This window comes from Rutidosis leptorrhynchoides, chromosome 4 (assembly GCF_046630445.1).
Source record: "Rutidosis leptorrhynchoides isolate AG116_Rl617_1_P2 chromosome 4, CSIRO_AGI_Rlap_v1, whole genome shotgun sequence".
NCBI lineage: Eukaryota > Viridiplantae > Streptophyta > Magnoliopsida > Asterales > Asteraceae > Rutidosis > Rutidosis leptorrhynchoides.
Window position 1 is genome coordinate 68,271,464 of NC_092336.1, and position 18,525 is coordinate 68,289,988.

Sequence of the window (18,525 nt, forward strand, 5' to 3'; positions counted from 1 at the left end):
CTTAAACCCTAATTTGACCCATAAGAAGTCAATATCACGCCATTAGCAAGTTTTGACACCAAAACATATTTAACTCAGTTCTATGCTTCAACTTAATCCATTTTAAGTTTATAAACCTTATAAAATCGGTAATTGAGTCATAATCATCAACAAACCCTAATTTTGACTCTAGTCAAAATTAGTCAACCATTAGAACCCTAATGGTCTCCAAACATCAATAATCACTAATACTAGTGATTATACACCATTTACAAGTCTTAAACATGGTTAAATCATTAACCAACCCAAAACCCGCCAAATATCAAAATAGCAAGTTTTCATAAACCCTCTTCATCAACTAAGTGGGTTTTACAACTAACTATCTCAAACCCTAACATTGAATCTCAAATCAAACAATGAAATTCGGAGTTTGAACTTACCAATACCGCCAAAATGATGCCGTTGACGAGATGAACAACTTTAATACTTGAGACTTGACCCGAATCAAACTTCTTCTTCTCCAAATGGAGCTTTCTCTCACTTAAAATGGGTTTCTCACTCTAGGGTTTGATGAGAGTGTTTGATGAGTGAAATGTGATCCAAAATGATCAATGGATCAGTTTTGATGACCCCAAACCGACCCCAAGTGAAAAGACCAAAGTACCCCTCATTTAAACCTTTTAAAAAAGCTGAAAATTGCATCAGACGGGATCGGAGCGCCGCTCCATAAGGTGGAGCGCCGCTCCAACCTTTAGGTCAGTTTCTAGTAACTTGTTTTGGCCATAACTTTTTGATCGTAGCTCCGTTTTCGATGAATCAAATATCGTTGGAAACGTAATAAGATTTTCTTTCCAATGGTAAGGCTTTGAAACATCAACTCAAACTTTATTTGGGGTTGAAAAGATACGTACACACCTCGTCACTTCAGACAACGTCCAGTTTCTTTCGACTTTCGAGCAAGCAACACGTACGTGCTTCGTATACTTCATACACGCATCGTACACCATAAATACATTATGTACAGTAAATATTTGGGTCTTACAGATATGTGGATATGACACGCCTATTTTGGTGTAGCAGGTTCCAACAACGATATAAATGTGTTAAACCGATCACCTTTAGTTGATTCTATTAAGAACGGTAGTGCTCCAGCTGCACCATTTTCCGTAAATGGTCATGAGTACACACACAGTTATTATCTCGCTGATGGTATTTATCCAGATTGGGCTACACTAATTAAGGCATTTTCATCCCCAACAGACAAGCCAACTTCAAAGTTTATACGGTTTCAAGAAAGTGCACGAAAGGATGTCGAGCGCACATTCGGTGTTCTTCAAGGTAGATTCAATATATTACGTGTGCCCGGACGAGCTTGAAAAGCCAAAAAAATGTCCTGCATATTATATGCTTGTGTTCTATTACACAATATGATCCAAGAGGATAATGGTTTTGCTATAACTTCACTCGATGAAGAGTATCAAAGAGTGCCAGAATACCAACCGGCTTAAGTTAGGAAATAGTGATCGTGCAACACGAGGTAGGAAAATACACGACAAAGATGTGCACAAGGCACTTCGTCAAGACTTAACCGAGCATATAAGGAATCTTTCACCAAATTTCCGACGCACTAACTAGTTTTTTTTTATGATTGTAATCTTTTATTTTTAGGAGTTATTAATTATTGTAATCTTTTATTTCTAGAACTTTATAGAAATAAGGTAATTTAGGACTTTTTATAATGTAATCGTATTACTAATATTAATTGTAGTGTGTTTTATAAAAATTTATTTTTTAATACTTACAAAATAATAATATAACTAATTAAACAAAATAAATTAAAATCAAGAAAAATGAAAGAAAAGTGAAAAAGAAATTAAAAATACCCTACCCCTACCCAGCAACACGACATTCAGCACGCCACCTATTAGCCAAAAGTTTACCAGCACGTCCATCAAGCACATCACCCCCACCCACCAACACGCCAGCACGCCAGACATTGTTAAAAATGGTCTAAGTAATGTTATACATATTAACAACAAAGACAATAATAAAAACACAATTTTAGGGGAAGTTGTGATGTGATCCAGCAGTTGGTGGCCTGCCTCCTTTAGGGGAGGTCAGAAGTTCGATCCCGTTGGCTACATATTAAAAAACACAATTTCATCTCTGCCATGAAGTATCCACCTATGACACCTTTCCCATATCGGTTGGGGGGTAAAGGGAAGGGGGGTTTTACTTGGCCGTACCCTTGGATCGGTTTCAAGGTTTCCTCCCGGGCAGTGATGGGGCGGAGTTATTATCACTGCATCGGCATAGTCGAAACGGGAGATGATCGTAACGGGTGATTTAGTCCCCCTCGGGTGATCTCATTCGCTGTTAAAAAGAAAAAAAATAAACAACAAAGACAATAATACTCAATTTCACATATAGTAGAGGAAGTACGGTACAATGATGACGTAGGGTTTAGCCCAATTAGGATCTACACAATTAACTTGGGCCCCAAGTCAATTAACCCTAATTCCCATCTATAAATATGGGGCAAAACCTACACCAAGTTCACAATCTCCCAATCGCATACAACTCTTACTCTCTCAATGAAAACACCACCTCATACGATCATTCGATCACACCGCAACGCCGCCACCGCAAGTCCGCAACGCGCACGGCAGTTATCGCCGGATCTTCTCCACGATCGTCTTCACGATCGCAACTCTAGGGTTTTTACCTACGGGTCTTGTAGGGTTTTTTCTCCCTTTGCCGTCGCTAGGGTCCGACTATCGACCGGCGGGCAATTCGTTGGCCACCCTCCCTAGTTCATCATCTCGGGTACGGGTTATTCACGGTAACCGGACCGGAGATCAACGACGTTGACGCCTAAAAAAACCCTTTCGCATTGATGTCCGTGTGTATGTTTTCCCTTGGAAAAAATATGCATGAACATACATATTAAGATATAAGTAATATATATCGACTACTGATTGAAGTGTAAAACAACGTTAACTATAGGCTTTTAATTTTAGAAAGGTCCATTGAATAATAACGCTCTTTTTTCTATGTGAATCGAAAATGTTCAAGGCATAGTCTCAGGTCAACTGGTCAACGAAAATACCTTTTTAAGTTCGTGGAAACTTCTTATTGTAAAATGAGTGGGGTCCAGACAGAAATCAATTGGGTTCTATGATTGCAACCGAGCCTAAAACTCTGTTTTCATAGTCCAGGCTCAAACCTTGTTTTTGTGCATCTCTAGACTGCTGAATAATTATGGTTGCAAAAATAAGATCTCAAAATAGACTTTCAAGAAATGAAAACTCTTAGACTATTTAAGTAAAAAAAAATGATTTACGCAATTTTAATTTTAAACAAATCATAAAGAGTATCTGTGTAATTTTGTCGTCTTAAAATGAAATAAAAAAATCCACTTAAACCTACCCGCAAATCTTAACTAGAAAAATACAAAACAACAGGGGTTTCAAGATTAGGCTTACCCAATTACATTAATGCCGCTTTTGGTAGGGTTCTACTTTACTTAATATCTTATACGGAGTATATCATATATATGATATATATGATGATAGTAATTCTTACTATCACGTCATATCACAAGTGGCTACTTTGACGATCTTTCTTTGTCCACTTTAACTTTAAATAAATATTTTTGCTCGTGTAAATGAAAATTACAAAAATAGATTGGTTTTTAAATATATTTTCCATCAATATAATTTTAATCAAAAATTATATAATACAAACAAAAACATTTAAATTAAAAGTTGAAAAACTCCGTTTTCTAATGGGATGGAAACAGTATAAGACATACTCTTTGTATACATCACATTTAATTATCCTATTCTTCCGTAACGTATATTAATCGGGTGGTGATATTTTCACTTAAACTTTTGATAAACCACTTACTTAACACGTCATTGTTTGTACAGTACAAATTGTTATTGCACATACTTAAGTGGATTTATTTATCAAAATTTTGAGTGAATATATCATCACCCTTATCGAATCGTTTGATGGCCCCAATTAACTACTACGTAGTATTTTTGATCTTTTTCGTGTTAGAAAGAAATGGCATCAACAAACCCATTTGATCTTTCAGTTGATGATGATAACGACGACGTCACTCAACTTCTACCTAAGTTTTCAGTGGCTGTTGATGTCGTCAAGAAATTTTCGGCCGATGGAGTCGTGGCTGCTAAGCCGGCTGCCAAGCTTCCTTCCGGATTGGATACTCTTGCTTCTCAATATCACTCTGTCTATGTAAAGCAAGGATTCATTAGATCTTCACATTTTAGACATGCTCTATTGTGAAAACTATAAACATCACCCTCGTGAACACCAAGTCTATCATTCTTGCTCCAACTACGAAACCCATATATTACAAATGCATCACTCCCACCTTGTTTCCTAACTTGATCTCTAAACAAGTTACACCACAAACAAAACGCTTTTCTTCCTTTACACTATACTCCAACCAAAAAAATTCATCAAACCAACATAGGAAAAAACGTCTTTCTTTAGTCCCTACTTCTGTAGCCGGGAATAAATGACCGTGTGGTTAACAAGGTCCTCTTTGTAAATAAAGTATTTTTATTTCGTGTCTTTGATTAGGGTTATAGTCTTATATTCCTTTCCTTTCCGCTGGATCTCAAAGAAGATCATCAATTTTATTTTGTATAGGTCCTTGGGCTTAACGGTGGTCTTTGTAAGATTGTAAATCTTTATAATTACCATGTATGGCTGCATTGCCTGCATGCCCTTTGGCCTTACCTTTCTTTTAATCATGACTTTCTAATCTTATATTTTGATTTCTATTTTTTTCCATAAGTTATGTTACATTTTCAGTTTTGAGCTCTCTGTTAATGTCTTATCATTGTGAATTTCTGTAAAACTGTGGCCTAACAGAGTAAACTATAAGCAATCAACTATTAATTTATTCACTTGGCCTAACATGCAAAAACAACATAGATAAAGGAAGCACTTACATCCTAACCAGGACAGTTTGCAACTAGAAAGTCCAAAAAACATAAGCGAAAAGCAGTTCAGGTTAACTTGTATTCTCCATAAACACACTTAAATATTGTTGATATAAAAGAGAGGTATCTTAAACATTTTCCAAATGACAACTCACACAAGGATGCAAATTGCAAAAGAGTATAACATAATAGCCATTCAACAATCTTATCCTACTTTGAACAAAAGGTTCCTTAAATCAGTTTTACATCAGAAAGAATGGAACTTTCAACAAAGGGATGAGGGAGAAGACACATTTGGCAATCAAACAAGTAGGGCATCAGAGTTTTGTATGTATGTATGTAATAAGCATGCATATTGCAGGAACATTGACCACCAAAATGCTTTTCCAAATCAAGATGAGCAGCACCCTGACTTCTGGTTCACTGGTTGTCCTCGGATTTGAACCGTTGGTGGTCTAGCATTGTTCATTGCCGGCTGGCTAGCCATCCTGGATACCCAATAACAAATTAGTTCTAGTCACAAGTCACTTTATTAATATTAATGTTATTAGAGTTTATTATTTGTATTTATGCATAATAAAAAAAAAAAGAGGTTAACGGTACCTGTTTTTAATTTCAGCAGTCATAGCCATAAAAGCCTCTTCAACATTGGTGGAACTCTTGGCACTTGTTTCTAGGAACGGAATCCCGATCTCATCAGCAAAAGCCTGCACACCAAAACAAATTATGATACAAAGTCAATGGGACACGAATATTGCAAAGTTAACAAGTGGAACATTGCAATTTCATTAAAGAAATTAGCACAACAAAATTTCAATATTACCTTCCCCGTTTCATAGGACACGACTTTCTGGGAAGTCAGGTCACATTTGTTTCCAACAAGAAGCTTGTTTACATTCTCATTGGCATAACGATCAATCTCACTCAACCATTGCTTCACATTGTTGAAACTTTCTTGATCTGTCACATCATAAACAACCTGCATGATAAAAGAAACAGCTTCAGTCATTAAAACATAATCTTGGTAATAAGGATCAAAAGAACACGGTATGATGGAATATTTACAATAATGCCATGAGCTCCACGATAGTAGCTGCTGGTGATTGTCCTGAAACGTTCTTGCCCAGCAGTATCCCACTACATGCATGCAGAAGAATAGTGACATAAAATATAATGTACCATGAAAAGAACATAATATATAAAAACGTTCAATCTAAAATATTTTTTATTTGTCAACTGAGCAAGAGGGATATATGCTTACAATTTGAAGCTTAATTGTTTTGCCATCCTGTTCCACAGTGCGGATTTTCTATAATAAAATTCGATTTGGTCAAAAAGACAAATTTATCTAGATAGTAATAATCGAATCAAACTGAAAGGCTGGTAAAAAAATTGCTTACGAAGTCCACGCCAATGGTGCTGATGTAACTTTCTAAATATGAATCATCCTGCAGTACATAAATAAAAAGATGATCACCAGATTGCTAAGGCAACTTCCTAGATAGTAACAACATCATACTTAATGTTCATGACTTTATGCCAGCTGTCCATTTTCTTTAGAACATATACAGATACGCTAAAGTATGTATCATGAGAGCTTATTGTGTAAATTTACTTAACATTTTAGTGGAAAAACATACGTGACATTGCTTTTCAGCTAGTGTATACATACACAAATATGATATGAATATAAGATACCAAAAAAAAAAGACAGATTAAAGATCAAAGAATAGATAAAGCAAAGAACTTACAGCAAAACGCAATAGCAGACATGATTTTCCAACTCCCGAATCTCCAATGAGCAATAGCTTAAACAGATAGTCACTACAAACAGCAACAAGACAATTAATTTTGACAAATCCAAAACCTAACACGATGAATAGAAATATCACAAGCCTAACATTCATATTGATAATGATCTTCAGTAATTCAGTATACTAAATATATCAAGCACACAATGGCCCTTCTCTTCTTCTCTAGATGTTCACAAAGAAATTAAAATATAGAGCCAAGTTGATAACTTGATATACCAGCATCTATCATAACAAGTAAAAAGTCAAAGTATTGGCAAAACAACAAGAAGAAATACAATTCAAATCATCTGGTTCAAAATCAACAATTCGAAATTTTTTTAAACCTTCAAACCGTCCATAAACTCTAAAATCATATACGAAATAATATCAATCATAAATAGATAGTTGATATCGAATGACTGTTATAATAATCACGACCAATTCTAAATTATAATTCATTCAATTCCATCTAGCTCAATATTATCCTAAAGCTTTGAAATTTAAATAATAGTAATAGCATTTTAAAGTTCCTACAAAATAATGAAACGAACTTTTTTCAGTAATCTGCATAAGCATCAATAAAGGCACGTAAATAAGTACAAAACCTTCAATTAAGCTTCAAATTTCTATAATTCAACGCATCTCGTATAATTGGGCAAACTCAACAGATCGTAACATAATTCACTCAATTTGATATTTAATCCAAAGAACCCTAAATTATCATTACACAGAAGCTGACAACTAAACAAATAGTTAAAAGTAAAATTCAGTATCTTAACTTGTAAAAACAACCTAGATCTAATAGAATCACATGAAAAATAGATAAAAAACGAAAAAAATGAGTCAACGATCAAAAAATAAGCGGTTAGACTAGTCAAAACGTACTATTCGGGATTCATTTCCGTGTATAGAGTTAAGATCGATCAAATCTAAGATACGTGGAGGTTTTTTAGTAATTGTTGCGTCGGCCGGCGAGAAATCGGAAAGTTCGCCGGAGAAAAATGTTAGAAAAAACTGATTTTTTGGTTATGAAAGATGGGTGAATAATTTGGGCGACTTAAGAATGTAGGTAAGGTGGGGGTGACGTAGAGAATAGATACAAATACAAATGGAATAATTATTTGAAAATGTGCACGTAACTTTTATCAAATTCTTATTGTATTCATTCAACTTTCAAATCTCTACTGCTGTTGTATGTATTTAACCTGTTATAACAGGTAACTTTCAGGTAACCTCAATTTTAAAATTACATCATTAGTCCTTCATGTTTGTCAGATTTTACATCATTTATTTTTTTGTAGAAAAAACTAGATTGTTGATCCTTCTTCACTTTATCACCTTCTTTCATTATCTACCCTTCTTCACCCCTTTTCATTTAATTTCAATAAATTGAATTTGATTTGTTCATCTTTTCTTTTTCATTAGCGGCTGACATAGTAAATAAAAAGACCAAAGTTTCAGATCTGTAACTTCAGAGATCTGAGATTTGCAATTTTTTTGTAAAACCCTTCAATTGAATTAAACCCAGATCTCTGCAATATGTTTTGTGGGTTTTCAAGCTTCGATTTGAACCACCATCGTAAGCACCTTTCATCGATCTAAACAACAATCTTTCATCGATTAGTGGCATCGGGAAATTATCATCGTCGATTTAGGGTTCCGGTAATGAGATTTCGTGGTCTGAGTTAATTTTATGTTGAAGTTTGGTGGCAGCCATCGATGGTCTTTTCGACGACATCAACAACTGGGGCAATTGCAGGTGGTAAGAATCACGTTCATTCATTTATACACATATAAATCTTAATATTAGTTCGTGGTCTGATTTAATTTCAAGTTGAATTCTCTTATTAAGTTGTTATGAAATTAAAATATCTTCAAAATGATTTTGATCTACTTTTTTTTTTCAGTTTAAAAGCCTGGGACGTTGTATTGGAAGATGATTATAGCTAAATCTGTTATTCTGTTAAAGAAGGGTCTCGTAGTTTTTTCCATTACTTCAATGGTTTTTTTTCTGGAACTTTAATGTGCTATTCTTCATGGTTGTTTGGTCATATTCATACTATTACTGTTTGCTAGATGTTGAATAGCTACTCTATATTGTGAATGACAGATGACATGTGACACTTTCAATTGGTATTTGTATGCACATGTATTAATGTAAAATATCTAGTTACTAATCATACATCTTTTCATTCATCCAACGGTGGTTATGAGTTGGAGATGGAAGTTGAATTGTTTTGAATGTGTTTTTGAAATCATTGTTAAAGTGTTTAGAAGAGGAAGGTATTCTTGAAGATGAAGATGTTCTTGAAAAATGATGAAGGGAATGGTAGGATTTGATAAGACTTAACGGAAAATTTTAACGAACGTTAAATCGAGGGACCAACAATGTAACTTTTTTACATATTGACCTGCTACCTGAGTTACAAGTGCTTCAATGCACAAAATAGTAGAGATTTAAAAGTTGAATGCGTACAATAGAAGATTTGAAAGTTAGATGCATACAATAGGAATTTGGTGAAAGTTCGATGTATTTTCAAACAATTTTCCCAATACAAATATACAATCTTTGACACGCGTTTTTGCATTAAATTAAATGAATTATTTATAATAACTTCACCTAAATGCCTTTATCTTTACATCTTTAACTTTCTTTTGATTTGTGCTTTCCTCAATCACGAAAATACGTTATCCACTTTGGTGCGTTATTAGACTAATCATGGATTCATGGTTACATATTTTTCTCCATACTAGAGGATCTAAGGAATGTGTATCAAAACTTAAAATGGTCTTTTAAGTGAACAAATTATACTTAGTTACTGTTTATTTAATAAAATCGCATATTCTAAAAATATATGAAATCCTGTCATCAAAATTAGTTATTTTCTATATAATATAAATGGTAGAATCTAAAGAGAGATCATAAATAAGTGTCACCAGACACCACACCAATAAATGTCGCTCATCATCACTCTCACAAGAATTTAAATTTTTTGAGTCATTAATCTACTTTTTCGGTTCGAGTTCACTCAAGACTCATACGAGTCTAAGAGAGTCGAATTTTGTTTTAAATTAAGCAGGTGTGATTGATGAATGATGTGTCTTGATTTTAAAATGAAACTTTGCATGTAATAAAAGAAACTATGATGACAAAAAATTTAAAGTACAAGATTACAATGGGCGTAGAAGTACTAAAACAATAGTTTATGGACTATTAATGTAAATTAAGTTCCTTCCATTGGGATCTCCTGAAAGTACACACATGTCAGATAGATACGTACAGATACTCTCACCGGCGGAATTATATTCCGATTCCGACGATTACTCCCTACTTTATCCACCATCACCAACGTACCAAATTCACTCCGCAATTTGATCCTAATTTCTCGTGTTCTCTTTCTATCGTAACAACTAATTAGTAAAAAGGTTTTCAATTCAATTCGTTTCTTTCTCGAATCTAGCTAGGGCACTTTTCGTCAATTCATGACTGATTCTGGTGTTTTAAAATATCATTAGAGGATATTTTATATTATAGTATTATATATTCATTGTTAGTTTCAATCGTTCGATCTAAGCACCTATGGCTAGCGGTGGCAAATTAGTCTCTGTTGATCCTGAAGAACTCAGGTTTCAATGTAAGCATGATTTCAATACATTGTTATATAATAGTATTGATTTGGTATAATTCTTCACGTTCCCTCCGTTATATATTAAGTTTTGGCATATAATTTGTTATTATTTGTGTTTTTTTGTTGGGAAAGTATTATGGAAAGCTAATAATTCGGTTAAGATAATACTAACTGTTATGTAAAACGGGATAAAGCGGTTAGGCCACATACATTTGAGTAAAATACTCGCCTTTTCCGAGTAGCCTGAACAGAGAAAACGTTATCCGTTCGCGCAAAGGAATACAATTAAGATTAATAGCTATGATAAATGATAATAACATATCCGATTTTAGAGGGTATGTAGATATGTTGTTGAGATTGTGCATATGTGTAGCTACCTTGTATATACGAGGATGCAAGATCTTTTCACGTTATGGTGGTTATAATGTAGCTACTTATACTTGTACATATGTAAACCTAAAAATTTAGTTGTTGATCTGTTGATGAGACCGGTGAGAGGATATACTTCTCTCTTGTATAGTGTAAACTTAGGGTTCGAGAGTGATTCTATATGATGGCAACCAGTGCTGTAAAACTCGGCCAACCTCGGCCTAGTTCTTTGGGAGTTATCGATTTAGATCAACAGCCGAGTTCTCGGTCCCCAATTCGGTCACTTACTCGTCAACGACCAAGTTACTCTCTCAACGAACGAGTTTCTCGGTCAACTCGGGGAGTTCTCGGCCACCTCGGTCAAAAACTCGGAGACTCGGTTAAGAACTCGGAAAATTGGTCAAACTCTATTAGAATTTATATTTGATCATATATATTTATATTAAAAAACTAAAAGTCCCGAGAACTCCCAAAAAATTTCCGACCGAGTTCTTCCCTGGTTCCGAGTTATCCAACCTTTGTGGCAACTGTAGTATGCCAAGTGGGAAAAATATTAACTAAACTCTTTTAAGGAGATTATTATATACTCCGTATTATATGCATAATATGAGGACTAAATTTGTGCATGTGTCAAATGCTTTGATTGTACTGACTTATATGCAGTTGTTTAATCTTTGATGGAATTACTCTACTTTACACCCACAATCACTGTTGTAAAAAAACACGATTACTCGCCGATTAATCCCCGATTACTCATTTTTAAGTGAAACCCGTTCCGATTTTCTAAAATCCGTTTAATTAATTCGGTCAACGTCAAAATCGAATTTGGTAATCAAAGTCGGTCAAAGTCAAAGTTGGTCAACATTTTAACATGAATTTAAACTAGAACTTTAGAGTTTTTGAATAAAATGAAAATTTTAGACAATTACGTTAAAGTTTATGTTTATGGTTTTCTTCTCTATTTACACATATTTTAAAATTTAATATTTAAATGTAGAAAGGTCAAAGTTGGTCAACATTTTAACATGAATTTAAACTAGAACTTTAAAGTTTTTGAATAAAATGAACAATTTTAGACAATTACGTTAAAGTTTATGTTTATGTTTATGGTTTTCTTCTATATTTACACATAATTTTTGAAATTTAATATTTAAATGTAGAAAGTACAATCCGATTAATCTCCGAACAATCCCCGGATTGTCGATTAATTTTTCCAAAGTCCTGACCGATTAATCCCCTAATAACGAATTTTGCAACCTTGGCCACAATGACTGTTTAAAATTTACTTAGGACCAAACAATGGTTTTTTGTTCATTATTCCAAAAAAATGCACTGTGGTACAGTTTATAAGCACATAATAATAATAATCAATCAATAATCTTCTACATGTCGCTTACTAAATAATCTCTGAATCGATTTTGTTAATTCAACAGTTGAACTGGAGAAACCAAGCCATTGTGATTTAAAAGTTTCTAACACCACAGATACGAATGTTGCCTTTAAGGTACACTCTTCTCATCACTCTTCTCCAGTATGTTACATTTTACCTAATGACCTTTTCCCTTTTTTCTTTTAGGTCAAAACTACCTCACCCAAGAAATACTTTGTACGGCCAAACACTGGTGTCATACAGCCTCGGGATTCATGTACCATAAGAGGTACTTTTGCTGCTGCTTTTCATTAAAATAATAATAATAATGTTCTAACTTCAACGTGTTCATGTACATATAGTTACCCTTCAAGCCCAACTTGAGTACCCTCCAGATATGCAATGCAGAGATAAATTTCTGTTACAGAGCACCCCTGTTCCTCCAAATTCTGAAGACCTTCTCGAGCTTCCTCAAAATACGGTAAGATAATTTACATAGAATCCATTCATGTTAAATTAATATATTATAGAATCCATTCATGTTAAATTAATATATTTTTTAATGAAATGACGAATAACAGTAATGTGTTACTTTATGCTTTCAGTTTACCAAAGAACCTGGTAAACAGTTAGAGGAATACAAACTTAAGGTCGTCTATATTGCTCGAACCGATAAGGGTAATGCAGATGATAGTCTCAAACAAAGTCCCGATCTAAGCTCTGTGAGTTGATAACAATTAGTATTTTTTATTTATCGACTTCACTGTTTTGTATAATGACAGCGTGTTGAAATGGGATTTCAATTGATTATGTTCTTTCTTCAACTACAGAATCAAGCAATTCAGACTGCCAAAGCCGCTAGGGATGCAGCTGTTAAAGAAGCAACCCAGGTGCAACAGGAACTGGTACATTTACCTTTTTACCCTCATTTTGTTGTTGTTGTTGGTTATTAATGTTGGTATTAAAATAATATTAAAACCAATTTTCTTGTCCATACATTGAAATTTAATAGTCATAGTTATAAATGTTGTGATGTATTTGGCTTTCTTTTAGGACACTTTAAAGAGAAGGAACCAGAAAAAGAGTCCTGGATTATCAATAAAACTCGCAATAGCTGCTGGAATTATTGGTCTATTGGTCGGTTTAATTCTGAAGATGACTCTGGCTTCACCATCACCACCACTACCAGCAACAGCAGCAGCAACAGAATAACTTTCCTCACCGTTACTTATGAAACTGAAAATAGAAGGATGATATGATGATTATTATATATATTCACTCTTAAGCAAAACTGTATCCAAATCTGATAGTTTTCTTGTTGTTGTTGTTTGCTTCTTATTTCTCTTTGTACATGAACCATTGCAAATTGCAATATTGTATGTTGGTACTCTTCTTAACAGGTAAATGGAATTTAAACTAAACAATATGTGTTCCTCTTGAATGCCGTCTTTAAATTTCATGAGTTGGCCGACCTACTAGTTGGGATTTAGACCTAGTTTGACCGGATTAGTTTAGGTCGGTCAAAGCCACCAGTCAATGGGTCAAAGTCTGGTCAAACGTAAGTTTTATTCTGGGAAAAGTGGGTTAATATCTGTCAGAATATGTCAGTCTAACTAGTCCTGCTATTCTTACATGGTACCGATCGACTAATCCCTATTAAGTCTCAACTAACTAGTCTCAGACTAACGAATTTTGTTACATTTCTTTGAACTTATCTTTTTGTATGTTCTTTATTGATTAACTTATGTCTAGTATCAGGGCCGGGCCGGTCTTACTATTTTAGTGCCCCGAGCGAAGTGGTCAAATCATGCCCCTACTTAGTTCCGTAAACAAAGAATACACTGTATTTTTTTTTTTTTAAAAAAAGCTTGTAATCTAGTCAAGTTAATCGGTTCAACCTCAGTTTATTTTTACTAAATAAATGAAATGTTAACTTAAGTAGAAAACTTCAAACTCCAAATTACAAATTCTGCATATATATATCACCTATAATGTTTTTGTGTGTTCGAAAGTAACACGGTATAAATTATGTAATCTTTTATGCTTATTCTAATTCTAACTAGTTTATAACCCGCGACTTCGCGGGATTATGCATAAAAGACTTTTAAAGCTTCTTCCATGAATACGGTGCATCATATAGTTCATTGTATTTTAGTAATTTGATATCATATATGTATTTTATTACTATTCCCTAATTAATTTGTTCAAATCATCATATGTTACAATATATAAATAAGTGAAAAATTCATGCAAATTGGTTGGTAGTATATGTGGGTGGCCTAGTAATAGAACAGTATTCTAAATTACAAAGGGGGTAATGATCGGAGTAGCTAGTACTCCCTCCGTCTCATTCCAATAGTCCACAGACAAAAAACACGCAGTTTTAGGAAATCCCACTAACTTTAATTCTCCACCAATGAAATAACTTCTCTCTTCAGATCCACCAATGAAATATCTTCCTTCCTTTCTATTTATGGAAGTGGACTATCAAAATGGGACAGCCCAAAATGGAATACTGCCCTATTGGAATGAGACGGAGGTAGTAACATACAGAAAACATACACTTCGGTCTAACACTCATGTTGATAGATTTCAAGAGATGTTCCTCAAACAAAACAACAGAAGTGGAACCCGTAATATTCATGGAAAGCCTTAAAAGTAGTTTAAAAAAATAATATGGTAAATGACATCACACAATTTGTAAACATCTATGAATGATCACATACATTCCACACATATCACATTCCACACATATCACAAGAGAAGTGGTATTTCCACACTCCATTTTTATAAATCCACTATTTTTTTTCATGTAACTTCCCAAAATACCCTTATTGCCCTTATCGATTAAATACAAATTTTTTGTGTACTACTGTATTCCATTCCAATTCTTTCATATGAGTATTCTTCATACCTGGCTATTGTACCATAATCTCCCCCACTTCCAAGCCAACTTTAATTATTCTGTGTCAATTACAGTAAAAAAAGTTTCAAATTTAAACAGTCCAGATTAGGGGTAAATCAAAGAGTATCGGCTACAGAGGGGAGTAACAACCCTTCATAAAATATTTGACCTGTGTGATGACAGAACGAAGTAGAGACCCGTTTAATGACAATTGGTAGCATAGATTATTTAGAAAATTTCAAGAAAAAAAGATAAGCATTTTGATCGAAAACCGACCCTTTAATGACAGATTGAGATCATTCAATCTGATAACAGGAGTAAAACATGTTTTAATGAATAATGAGATAACCATAACCCTAATATAAACTTCAATTCCACGAGCAACGAAGATACTGACTAAAAGACTACACTTTTCATCATATCATTTTAACACCATATAAATACACATGACTTGTAGATCAACATATAAATACACATGATATAAATACATATGACTTGTAGATCAACATGATAAGAATAAGATATAACATTATAACTTGCAGACATTAATTTGCTACAACAAAAACTAAGTTAAAAAAAAAAAAAAAAAAAAAAAAACTCGCCATTCAATTGCTCATTGACAACCTGCACATCCCAATCGAAATCAATGAAATTAGATGCCACCAGCTTCCAATACAAAGTACCTGCATCATCACATAAATACATAAAGATACGTCGCAAAGTGAAATAGATTATATGCATATAGATGCCCATAAAAAAAGGCTTAAAACACATCATTCACCTAATCACATGAGAATTTGATGAAATATGAAATAGAATAATAAAAACCATTTTAAGAATAAAGTAGATGAAACATTGATCTTATCTGTGTCAACCCCCTTTCGTCGATTAAGTTTAGGAAAACGCCGATTTGCAATAAAATCGAAATTAACAAAAACCGTAACGATATTACATTATTGGATCCCATCTTTTCATTTGAATTCCTTCAATAAGTGGAAAAATATAAATCAATTCCTTCAATAAATAAACTAAATGTATGATTGGAAATAGAATAATGGATGGGGAATTACTTTGAGGTCATCGACAGAAAGCAGACTGCTGAAAACGTTACATTACGTATTTTTTTCACGGATATAATGTTAAAATAAAAGCACTGCTATCAAGCTAATGCACCAAGACCTACCAACGTTTTATGCATAGACATTTTCAAGTTAATTCATAACACAAAAGGCGACACATTGTTCAACCAAACATTCTTTCCACCTTCAGGTTTAGTAAATCGACAAAAAAATCAAACAACACATGCTATAGAATCTACAAAACTTACAGGACGATTTGAGTTGTCGAACCAATATATTTGAAAGTAGATTTTTATATATGTGAATGACGAAAATGATGAATGTGGGGTGGGTGTATTAAACTGCAAACAATAGGCAAACAAATTTTGACAACCTATATTATCATAAGAAGTTGTGTTACAGTTTGTCCAGGGTACTTAGCAACAATAAATCTTTAAGTCCATATTCCGGTATATAGTTTATGTAATTAGAATTAAATTGTTATAAAGTGAAACAACTACAAAATTGAATATTTCTAGGACAACTATAACATATGTAACAAAGAACACAACATCATAGTAATTTAACAATCACTTGGTCAACAACCACAAACAAAACAAAAATAATATTAATTCGTATTTTATAGGCAAAAACAAAACCGTGAAATGAAAATCCATATACCTGAAAAATAATACTTAATCTTGATCACCAATTAAGGAAAATTAATCAACTATTCAATTTGGCCCTGAACAAATACCAAACGAAAATCACAATTTATATTTTTAAGTAACAAACCCTAAAAAATTAAAATTCCATCCCATCAGAAATTAAAGTAATTAAACCAATCGAATAAACAGCAATATATACTACTAGAAAACCCTAACATTTAAAAAACATAAAAAATACCAGATTATAACATCATAATTGATCGAAAACGGTTTCTATCACGGGTTATACAAATCGAAAATCAAAAATTGAACAAACACAAATTCTTTAATTATAAAAACGGAAAATATAATACCTAACAAAGGTCGTTTAATGTTGATGTCGTTAAAATACAGATTGTATTCCCCCTTTCTTCTGTAGCGCAGGTAAAAGATTCGACTAATCCTTTCATTTTGTGAACCCTAACTGCATGTAGGTGCTGTTGATTTGAATCGTTAAGACCATCTTTATCCCTGAAAGGAATGATGGGCGTGTTGCTGGGTGGGATGAGGTGCTTGATGAGCGTGTTGTTTAACTGGTAAATAATGGGGTGATGTGTTGAGTGACGTGTTGGGTGATGTGTTAAAATCTGATTGGAAGTTGGGTGAAAAAGGGGATAAAAACTAATTAAAAAAGGGGAGGAAATACAGCACGCTTCAACATCCTTCGTGCTAGCTTGCTGCACGCCGTCGGTTTTTTGGTCCAACACGCCGCGCTACGGCATCTTCGCCGGCGTGTTAGCCAACACCTCAACGAGCACGCTACCACTAAAGGTGGTCTAATAGTGAAGACTAAAGAATGAATTAGAAACAAAAGACCGCATGTTTTGATTTGGGATTCGGAATTGGTATTACCGTGTTTTGAAAAATGGGTATATTACCGTGTCGAGTAATCAATTGAATCAATGTTTATTATTGAAAGATGGAAGTTAATTTAATGGTTTTTTTTTTGCCATGTAAAATTTTTAAATGTCGATTAGGTAAAATCAACTTTGTTATTATATAGATATAGATATAGAGCATGTGTTTAGTTGTTTTTAAAAGTCAAGTCAGAAGGATTAACTTTTGTTTGTGAACAAATTTATAATTAACTAAACTATGTTCTAGTAATTACAAGTTTAAACCTTCGAATAAGATAGCTTTATATGTATGAATCGAATGATGTTATGAACATCATTACTACCTCAAGTTTTCTGGATAAAGCTACTGGAAATGAGAAAAATGGATCTAGCTTCAAAGGATCCTTGGATGGCTTGAAAGTTCTTGAAGCAGAATCATGACACGAAAACAAGTTCAAGTAAGATTTCCACTCGAAATAAGATTGTTATAGTTATAGAAATTGAATCAAAGTTTGAATATGAATATTACCTTGAATTAGAAATATAACCTAATGTAAATAACAAAGGTTCCTTGATCTTAGATGATTACTTGGAATGGATTAGAAAGCTTGGAAGTAGACTTGCAAACTTGGAAGCGTTCTTGATTTTATAAAACTATAACTTATAGAATTTATGAAGAACACTTAGAACTTGAAGATAGAACTTGAGAGAAATCACTTAGATGAAGAAAATTGAAGAATGAAAGTGTTTGTAGGTGTTTTTGGTCGTTGGTATATGTATTAGATATAAAGGATGTGTAATTTTGTTTTCATGTAAATAAGTCATGAATGATTACTCATATTTTTGTAATTTTATGAGATATTTCATGCTAGTTGCCAAATGATGGTTCCCACATGTGTTA

The 18,525-nt window shown here is 33.5% G+C and overlaps 2 protein-coding genes across 3 annotated transcripts; one reads left to right on the forward strand and one right to left on the reverse strand.

The window, feature by feature from the left end:
* Nucleotides 1-5,003: 5,003 nt before the first annotated feature.
* On the reverse strand, nt 5,004-7,829 carry LOC139839705 (ras-related protein RABD2c-like). The gene is made up of 8 exons (XM_071829843.1): nt 7,637-7,829; nt 6,710-6,782; nt 6,359-6,406; nt 6,220-6,267; nt 6,024-6,095; nt 5,782-5,937; nt 5,562-5,665; nt 5,004-5,446 (listed from the first exon to the last, which is right to left on the reverse strand). The coding sequence occupies exons 1-8, from the start codon at nt 7,648-7,650 to the stop codon at nt 5,350-5,352; spliced, it is 612 nt and encodes a 203-aa protein (XP_071685944.1). The 5' UTR covers nt 7,651-7,829; the 3' UTR covers nt 5,004-5,349.
* A 2,226-nt stretch (nt 7,830-10,055) lies between these two features.
* Nucleotides 10,056-13,514, forward strand: LOC139843684 (vesicle-associated protein 2-1-like). 2 transcript variants are annotated; one of them, XM_071833812.1, is made up of 7 exons: nt 10,056-10,386; nt 12,183-12,253; nt 12,326-12,407; nt 12,481-12,599; nt 12,724-12,840; nt 12,949-13,023; nt 13,172-13,514. In XM_071833812.1, exons 1-7 carry the CDS (start codon nt 10,332-10,334, stop codon nt 13,328-13,330), a joined length of 678 nt encoding a protein of 225 aa, XP_071689913.1. In that variant the 5' UTR covers nt 10,056-10,331; the 3' UTR covers nt 13,331-13,514. The 2 variants fall into 2 exon arrangements, with proteins under 2 accessions (XP_071689913.1, XP_071689914.1); XM_071833813.1 differs by having other exon boundaries at nt 12,949-13,008.
* The last annotated feature ends 5,011 nt before the right edge of the window (nt 13,515-18,525 follow it).